This window comes from Lathyrus oleraceus, chromosome 4, assembly GCF_024323335.1.
Source record: "Lathyrus oleraceus cultivar Zhongwan6 chromosome 4, CAAS_Psat_ZW6_1.0, whole genome shotgun sequence".
NCBI classification, from domain to species: domain Eukaryota; kingdom Viridiplantae; phylum Streptophyta; class Magnoliopsida; order Fabales; family Fabaceae; genus Lathyrus; species Lathyrus oleraceus.
The window spans coordinates 276,045,592-276,055,421 of NC_066582.1; the positions used below are offsets into that span (position 1 = coordinate 276,045,592).

Consider the following 9,830-nt stretch of genomic DNA (forward strand, 5'->3'; position numbering starts at 1 on the left):
TGACCATGCTTCTGACAATTGTAACACTGAATGTGACTTTTGTCTGACTTTCGACCACCACCTCTTCCTCTACCTACAGCATCACCTCTTTGGTTGCCTTGGTTCCAGGGTTTTATCTGAATTGACCAGTTTCCTTCTTGTTGATTTCGACTAGTCGAATTGTTGTAGCCTTCTCTGCCTTTGTTGCCATTCCAACTTCCTTTGCCTTTCCTTTCTTTTGTTGATTGTGCCTGCAAAGCCACATCACTCTTCGACTTTCCTGTAGCTCTTTCATCCATTCTTTGTTCATAAGATTCAAGCGTCCCTTGAAGCTCTTCCTTTGTCAGTTTTGATACATCTTTTGACTCTTCTATGACTACTACCACATGATTAAACTTTGGAGCCAACGACCTCAAGATCTTTCCAACAACAGATCTTGATGTCAACACTTCTTCTCATACCTTGATTTAATTCACCAGTTTCGTAACCTTAGTGAAGAAATCAATTATGCTTTCATTGTCTTCCATTTGAAGCAATTCATGCATCCTTTTGTGAGTTTGTATCCTAACCTCTTTCACCTTCTCCACACCTCCAAACGACTTCTCCAGAATTTCCCATGCTTCTTTCGCTGACTCTACATCACTAACATTTTCAAAGTTATCTAGATCAACACATTGATGGATTATAAAGAGAGATTTATAATCTTTCTTTTTCAATTCTTTATGTGCAGCCCTTTCTTGATCTGTCGCTTTTTCTGCAAGCATTGTTACTCCTTCCTTCACAAAATCCCAAATATCTTAATAACGGGACAACAACCTTCGTTTGCTTGCACCAATTCTTATAATTATTATTCTTGAGAATCGGAAGATTCGCTGGAAAATGTATGTTTAGATGATTCATTGCCATAGTTATTTTCTTCCCACGAATCTCTCAAACCGGAGCTCTAGATACCAGATGTTGGAAAATCCACCAAAATCCATGGAGAATTTCTATCAATCTTGATGAACAAGATTGTTATCATCCACGCAATGACAATGAAAAGAAAAGAACGATTGAGAAAGAAAGAAAAGAACGTTGGAGAATAAGAATATTTTCTGAAGAGTTTTCTCTTTGCCCACAACCTGTGGAAAACTTCTTTATTCACTTTGCAACGGCAAAATTTTGTGAATACAATGTTATGAGTTATTTCAAGAATATGGGTTACTCCCTCTATTTATAGATTTATGTTAACTCACTCCCTAAGGCAAAACACAAAACTATAAAAGCCCAAAATAGTTAACACTATTAAAAATAGGCCTAAGTTGAAATCTTGTGTGAAGCAATATACTTCGACACTTCGACACACTAATACAATTCGACACATTAGACTATTCGACACATCCTTATTCTGTCGAGCAACCTACTTCAACACAAGGAATTGCAATTCAACAGTAATTGCCCATTGACCCTTGATTTTTTTGCATTTGATTGTTTTAGATGTTGCCTTTTCCACTTCTCAAACTGTTTTATTCTGGATTAAAGCCTCGATTAATATGTACTATTGCCCTCTTTATGGGTCCATGACTTTATAATGCTTTGTAATCTTCCGAATAGGTATCTCCTTCATTTTAGAATTATATTAACTTATAATTTCTTGCATTTTTCATGACTTTGGTAAAAAAAAAGTCTCCATTGGAGCATGTGCTTAGTTGTAATCAAGGTTCTTAATCCAAGTTCCATTTTATTATTTCTTTATTATAGCACATGGTCTATTAAACAAATTAATCAAATCTAAAATTTATTTTATTTGAAAACAAATCTTTTCTATTATAACACAACATCAAAATATTATCATAATTATGTTCTACATATCGCTACTATTAAAAAAATGGCTAACAAACTATAAGTACTAACATTTGCTCTAAAAAAAATCACTAATAGTCTAATACTAAAATGGTTATTCTAAGAGTGAGTGAGACTAAAAACAAACTTTGAGATAGACTTTTGTGCTTGATAGATAAACTCAATTTTTTACCATTAAATATAACTTTATGCTAGCATGTGAGTTTTTTTTCCTTATAAAAATATAGCTACCATCACAATAATGTTGCAAAAATCACAAAATATTCTGATCCCAACAGATATTGTAAAACCCTGCTAGGAGAAGAAAAGAAAGTGGGAAAAGACAGCAGATAGATTTGGCTTCTGCCTTCAACCAATAAGATAATTAAAAATAAATTGGAACTATATGGTAAAAAAAATAAAAATAAAAAACTATTATAAATAAAATAATAATAGTAGCCCCCAACTGTCTTTTGGTTTGGTCACATGTAATGTGATCACTTTTGATATGTAGCAACAAAAGAATAGCAACCCCACTTTTTTTCATTAAAAAAATTCTAACCAAAATTCACAAAAAGTAAAAAAAATAAATATAAAATATGAGAGGATGAAAAAGAATGAAAACATTAATACTTGCCATTATCAAGAATATTTTATTGTTTTATCATAAACAATTATTATTACTCTTCAAAAAAAATTATTTCCCTATATAAACACATAACCGTCACTTATTCTTTTAGCATCACAACACAAACAATTTTCTCAATTTCTCTCTTCTTTCCCTCTCTCACATTTCTACATTAAAAAAGTATTAAAAAAATGTGTGGCTTGAGCTTTAAGAGTTTCACATATATGCTAGTTATTGTATTTGTTATTTTGTGTTCAAATTTTGAAGAGTGCAATGCAAGAAGAGGAAAACATTGGAGACAAAATAGAGAAGAAAACACTTCTATGTTTAAGAAGAAAGGAAAGAGTTATGGCAATGGACATAACCATAATGGTGGAGGAGGAGGAGGAGGAGGAACAAAATCTAAGGCTTCTCCACCACAACTGCCGCCGCCACCACCACAAAAAACCATTCCTTCACTCTTACCGCCGCCGCCGCCACCACAAGAAGTTACACACTTAGCTCCACCACCACAAACTTACATTGGTGAATCCTCTACCACTTTCAATGTGCTAGAATTTGGAGCTAAAGGAGATGGAAAAAGTGATGATACAAAGGTAAATAAAAACTTGAATTTCATTATATTTAAACAATTCAATATATGATTTTTTTAATATTTTAAAAATTAATCTAAGAGTATTCAGATTACAGTTTACTAAATCATATGATTTAATTTTTAAATTATTTTTTATTAAAACAGAAGCATAATTGCGCATTAATATTCAAAATTAAACTATAATTACAAAATTATTATATTATTACTACTATGATTATGGTTATGAATTTGTTTATTTTTTTTATTTATTTTTATAGTACCGTCCGTGTTTGAAATATTTTGTTTCCTTCTATCAAGTAATCATTTGGGTTCAGCTACCTAAGCTTATGCTAAATTAATAATTATGCAATTAGGAGCATAATTAGTTATTTTTTCTCTTTTACATGTTTTGAATGCAACTCTCGTGTTTGTAATTATATGTCGTTAAATAAAGTTTACTTTGACATTGATTGAAAGCAAAGTAGTGAGAAAAATACAATAACTAGAAAATTCCAAAGAGGTGGGACCTACATGATGATAAATGGTTCTAGTTAAGACAGTTAGAGTCACAATTCTAACACTAATCTATTCTCTTTGGTATCCATCACAAGATTAATCATGATTCAATCATGATAAATAATCAGAGATTTATTTAATCATGGATTAAAAGCGACAAATTTTTTATGAAATTTTATTTATTTACAATTTAATCGTTATAAATTTTGAATCATATGCAGTAGTCCGTCTTGCACTCGCTCTGCTATACTCTTCGGTTGTATAATTTAATTTTGGTTGAAAAAAATGCAGGGATTTGAAGCCACATGGGCTGAAGCATGTAAAGTAGAGTCATCAACCATGTTGATTCCAGCAGATTATGTCTTCTTAGTGGGTCCAATTGTATTCTCAGGCCTATACTGTAAACCCAAAATCATTTTCCAGGTAACATTTTTTTTTTACTTTTACATGTGATTCTGTCTCTTTAGATAATGAATATGGTAGAAACCGACAATTCGGTTGTAGGCTAATAAGGTTAATTTTGTTCAGGTTGAAGGAACCATTATTGCACCAACAAATGCCAATGTTTGGGGCAAAGGATTACTACAATGGTTGGATTTTATAAAACTAGTAGGATTTACTATTCAAGGAAATGGCATCATTGATGGAAGAGGCTCAGTTTGGTGGCAAGATACTCAATATAATGATCCTTTAGATGATGAAGAAAAACTCTTAGTCCCTTTTAACAACACACTAGAGAGCCCGCCAATGCAGGTATGTAATCACATATATCAGTGTCGTGTTGGTGTTAGTCATTGACATGTGTCTGACACTGAATACGTTTGCAATTGTAATAGATTGAAAGTTCAATGGGAGGAAAAATGCCAGGAATCAAACCAACTGTGAGTAACATTATAAACATTTTCAACACTTATTTGATTTATGTTTAGAAGATTTTCGGAACATAATGAAAGTAATTTTTGTGTCTGTTACACAGGCAATAAGGTTCTATGGGAGTATTAATCCAACTGTCACAGGCATCACAATTCAAAATAGTCCACAATGCCATCTCAAGTTTGATAACTGTAACGGAGTCTTGGTTCATGATGTGACCGTATCGTCCCCTGGTGACAGCCCTAACACGGATGGAATTCACTTGCAGAACTCCAGAGATGTTTTGATATACAAAAGCAATTTAGCTTGCGGTAATATTTCAATCATGGATAAATTATTCCACATTTATATTCACGGAACAACAGATATTATAGTCCAGAAACACTGTTTGTTCAATGAACCTAAAAAGTAAATTTTTTCTAAATAGAATAGAACCCGAGAGTAGAAAACAGAACCTTTGAATAAAAAGGCAAAAGAAAAAGCAAGGCATATAATATGTAAACTTATATGCATAAATGTTGTTTTGAAATTTAACTGTTATGCAGGAGATGACTGTATTTCTATACAAACTGGATGCTCCAATGTATATGTACACAATGTCGATTGTGGACCGGGGCATGGAATCAGCATTGGAGGTTTAGGAAAGGATAATACCAGAGCCTGTGTCTCAAACATTACTATCAGGGATGTCAACATGCATAACACAATGAATGGAGTCAGAATCAAAACATGGCAGGTAAAAAAAATTCCTAAGTTGAAGGTTACTTATAAGACAAAATATATGCTCCCAAACCTCAGAGCCGTCTCAAATTTTTGGAGCCTCTGCGTAGATCTGTTGCAGTTTAACCATGACAAAACAAATACGAATCTTATTTAATCACGGTTTAATCGTAACAAACATTTTATAAGACCCTCTTTAGCAAAGGTTTAATCGTGACAAATTTTAGGTTCTGTGTGGTAGTCCGCCATGCACACCCTTAAAGATAGCGCTCCTTAAGTTGATCAGAAAATTTGACTTCAAAATCATTTATGCAGGGTGGATCAGGTTCTGTACAAGGAGTACTATTCTCAAACATACAAGTATCAGAAGTTCAATTCCCGATCATAATCGACCAATTCTACTGCGACAAAAGAAACTGTCAAAACCAAACAGCAGCCGTGGCACTCACAGGAATCAACTACGAAAGTATAAAGGGAACATACACAGTTAAGCCGGTTCACTTTGCGTGCAGCGATAGCTTACCTTGTGTCGATGTTTCTTTAACAAGTGTCGAATTACAACCTGTTCAAGACAAATACCATCTTTATGATCCATTTTGTTGGGAGACTTATGGTGAACTGAAAACTACAACTGTTCCGCCAATTGATTGTCTGCAAATTGGGAAGCCGCCGAATAATCGGATTCAGACGGCTCATGATTTATGTTGATCATGGAATGTTTAGCTAGTTAGATAAATTATTATGTATATTATTTATATATAAGTGCTTTTTCATAGGAAATTTACTGGCCCTGCAACTACTAGCAAGAGGCCAATAATATTAATAGTGTGATTATAGGAAGGTTTGTTGATTGTTAGGTATGGTGTTGTTTGAGTGTGAGGTATTGTTATACGAGTGATTGCATATATAGATGAAAATATTGTCGTTAAATTTAATGCAATTTCGGATTTGAGGTATTTTAATCAAAAGAATTAAGCATGTATAAACAAAGAAACATGAATGTTGCATATTAAGGGAAAAAATCCAGAATACTTGTATTCCAAGAAAGCAGAAAAGTTAGATATGCAGCCTTAATTTTTCAAAAAGATAGCAAAACGGGAGAAGAGCTCAAAAATTGGAAGGACAAAAAAATGATTAACAAACACCGAGCTTACATGATGTAAGATGAACAAAGCGAAATTAGAAATAAGAAATTAAGCATAATATGAAGAGAAAGAACATCAGTTCAAGAGAAAGAACATCTAACTAAGAAAAGTGAATTGGATCTTATCTTTGAGATTTTCATCGCATATGGTATATGGCACGCTTGTTGAACATTGGAAAATTTTACCGGGTATCTCAACAATTATCCCTCCTCCTCCTACAATTTATTTGAATGGACCATTATGGCTTTGTTTCAATACTTAAAATTTTAAAAAAAAAATCAGTTTTTTCCTCTCATTTTTCTATAAAAATAAAAATAATGTGGGGAATTGTTCTCTAAATTTCATGAGGTTTTCCACCATGGTGAAAAATCATAATTCTTTCTAAAATTTAGAGATGTATCTTCGAACGCATTTTTTTATTTATTCTTCGGTAAATTGGTATGCCACCCATATTTGACAAATTTTAGTTCGGAGATGTATCTCTGTATCAACCCTTAACTCAAAATTTACTGAGTTTTACGAAGATACATCTTCGGACGCGTTTAATTCATATATTCACATCATACTTTTGCTTCTTCCTTTTTCATTTGCTGCAAACTCACTAAAACTCCATTTGAAATCGTAAGCAAGTTTCTTCAAGTCCATTTGTAAAGTTTCAACACTACTTCTGCTTTACTACATTCAATTCCAAGTCATTCCACTCACTGCATTGAAGCTTTTCTTCAACAACTCTCCTTCGATAAGTTTCTCATTTCGTTTCCTTTTTGAGATATGATGAATGTATTAACTAAAATAAATTGTTTAAGATGCATCAGGTAGTAGTTAAATTCAAAATAGGTGGTTGGTATAGACATGCATTCTCATTTTATTGGAGTTTAGGGCATCAGTGGCGTTTATGTCATTTCTGCAACTCGCGAGTTTATTCGGAGATATATCTTCAAATTTTGTTCGAACTTGTTTTCGGAGATGTATCTCTGAAATCGACCTGACTGCATTTTGATGTGATTTTCTAGTTTTAATCCATGTACAATGGGTGAAAACAATCAGGAAAGATTGAGGCTCGGTCGTGTGTCCCAACACGCGTTTGTATGACATGATAGAGGTCGTGGCGGGGACACAAGTCAATGTTACCTCGTTTGGTGGTTCACAAGGTCGAGGTTCACAACCATCTGCTTCTATTTTCTAAAGTCGTCTGTCTTGAACATCTATTTCACGGGGCCATATGTCCCTTTCTTATGAAGCCCTTAAAACCCATGAAGTTTATAAAGCCAATCAGAAGGACCCTATTGCTAATGTGGATGCCCCTTTAGACAGTTATCTAGGAGACCCATTTTACCCCTCCTTAATTCATCTCTATGGAGACCATGTTGCTAGGCATGTCTAGAGAGGATAGGTATATTTATTTCTTTAAGCATTACATTTGTTTTATATTAATTTAATCGCGACTAATGGTGATATATTTATTTTTACAGGAGTGTCCATGTTTAAAGTCTGTAAACCACATAAGGAAGATTTTAGAAGTGGAACGGCCCGAAGATGACCGGTTCAAGAATGTTCTCTGCTACTCTGGGTTTTCCGATTTATGTGTAGTTGCATACAAAACCATGAACCATGGCATGTAGATGACATTCGCAGAGAGGTGACATTCAAATAAGTCATCTTTACACCTCCCTATTGGTGATGTTCATCATCCTGGATGACGTCTCATACCTCTTACATATTTCCATCAGGGGAAAATTACTAAACCATATAAGGCTCAATCGAGACGAAACCAGCGAGACGATGCTTACCTATTTGGGAGATTACCAAATTGATGCCTAAAATGAGGTAGCTGACACCGGAGGTGCTCATGCTAGATTTAAGTTCTTGGGACACCTTTATAAAGACCACTTACATATTGTTGTGGATGTTGAATGTTATAATATGCAGGTTGAGTACCACCGAAAGTGTGCATTGAGGTGTTACCTCTTTTTCCTGGTTGACACGTCCATGTTTGTGGACAAAAGTGCAACCTACGTCGATGTGGTCTACCTTAAATACTTCATCGACTTAACGGTGATTTACGAATACAACTAGATGGGGACACTTGTTTGATCAACATGTACTAGAAGCTGGATGAAGCCTGTCTTTGGAAGACGAGACAGGAAGTTGCATTTATCGTTACTAATATTTTGATAACTCTTGTGTTACACATGTTACTAACATTTTATCTTAACCATTTTAAGACGTGGATTATATCTCACTTCCCTTTCATATCTGGATGGGAACCTGAACCTAACTGTATTGAGGATTGGACCTGTGTTTATCTCATTTCCCCGTACATAGGGAATCACCTGATTGAGCCCTTTTGGGTGTATCTTGACTATGCTGTAGCATATGACATTGCCTTCTACCAATACGATAATCACCACCATATGCTTCAGCTGAACGTTATTTCGTTATACTCCGAATGGTTTGCTTGTGGGTCAGTTCTGATGTATGTGCATCTGCCCGAGCGAGTGATGCACCATTTTGGGTATTTGTAGGTTATTTTGAGACACCCTTCAGATTCTGCTCCTCCCACCTTCCTCCGTAGAGATCTTGATGACATACTTGAGGACTCGATAGTCATCTAGTATCTGAGGACTATCACAGGGTGCCAACTCATGTAAAATGGGCTCAAAAGGCTACGTTACATGGTTCTATATGGTATATCATCATATCATGACACCAAAAGCTCTTGGAAGACCACCTAGGTCATTTAATCATGAGATATTAGAGGCTAGGGATGACCACACCCAAGAGGTGTTACCGGTCTGTCAACGTATTGTGAATATGGCGAGAGCAGGCATAGAGGTTGGACTTTTTTAGGAAGGAATCCCCCAATTGGCCCTAGTAGAAGACATTATTGCCTAGGCATGTAATACCTTGTAGTATAGGCGAAGGAGAAACTGGAGGTTAGACATACCCAATAATTTATGTTTGTTTGTATTATTTATTATATTTTCAAAACAAATTATGTATGATCGGTAAATTTCGACTTTAATTTAATTAATGCGTGAGTTTTTTTTAATATATACATAGTATGTTTGAATCATTTTTTGACACTGTGAAATGGTCTTATGATAAAAATTTGTCTAAAATGATCTAAAATATAAGTTGTCCTAAAAAATATCAAAGTTAGGACAATATTGGTGTCTATAATGCATTCATCGGGGTTTCTGGAGATGCATCTCCGAAATATCCTCTATCATGTGCAATAAACACCCTTTCAATAGCTTAAAATGAATTCAAAGGGTTTTAGGGAGATGCATCTCCAGATTCACCCCAAAAAATTTACAAAGATGCGTCTTCGGACCATATATTTGCCATTAATGGGGTGTGAGGCTGAATTATGAGTGTTAGTATGATTTTATATGCATCAGGAGATGCATATCCAGACACCTATAAGGGAATTTTTGGGTTTTCAGAGGTGTGGTCGCACCTCATGGGGTGGGATGAATATTTCCCACAATTTGGTTTGTAATGAGAGTTAAGAGAATTTGAGGGAATCTTAAAAGAAAGTTATTCGATCCATTGATATTCTTTGGCATTA

At 34.5% G+C, this 9,830-nt stretch overlaps 1 protein-coding gene across 1 annotated transcript; it reads left to right on the forward strand.

The window, feature by feature from the left end:
* The first annotated feature begins 2,530 nt into the window (after positions 1-2,530).
* Positions 2,531-6,041, forward strand: LOC127075074 (polygalacturonase At1g48100). Its single transcript, XM_051016525.1, has 7 exons — positions 2,531-3,024; positions 3,810-3,941; positions 4,047-4,271; positions 4,355-4,399; positions 4,495-4,702; positions 4,937-5,127; positions 5,427-6,041. The coding sequence occupies exons 1-7, from the start codon at positions 2,620-2,622 to the stop codon at positions 5,817-5,819; spliced, it is 1,599 nt and encodes a 532-aa protein (XP_050872482.1). The 5' UTR covers positions 2,531-2,619; the 3' UTR covers positions 5,820-6,041.
* Positions 6,042-9,830: the final 3,789 nt, after the last annotated feature.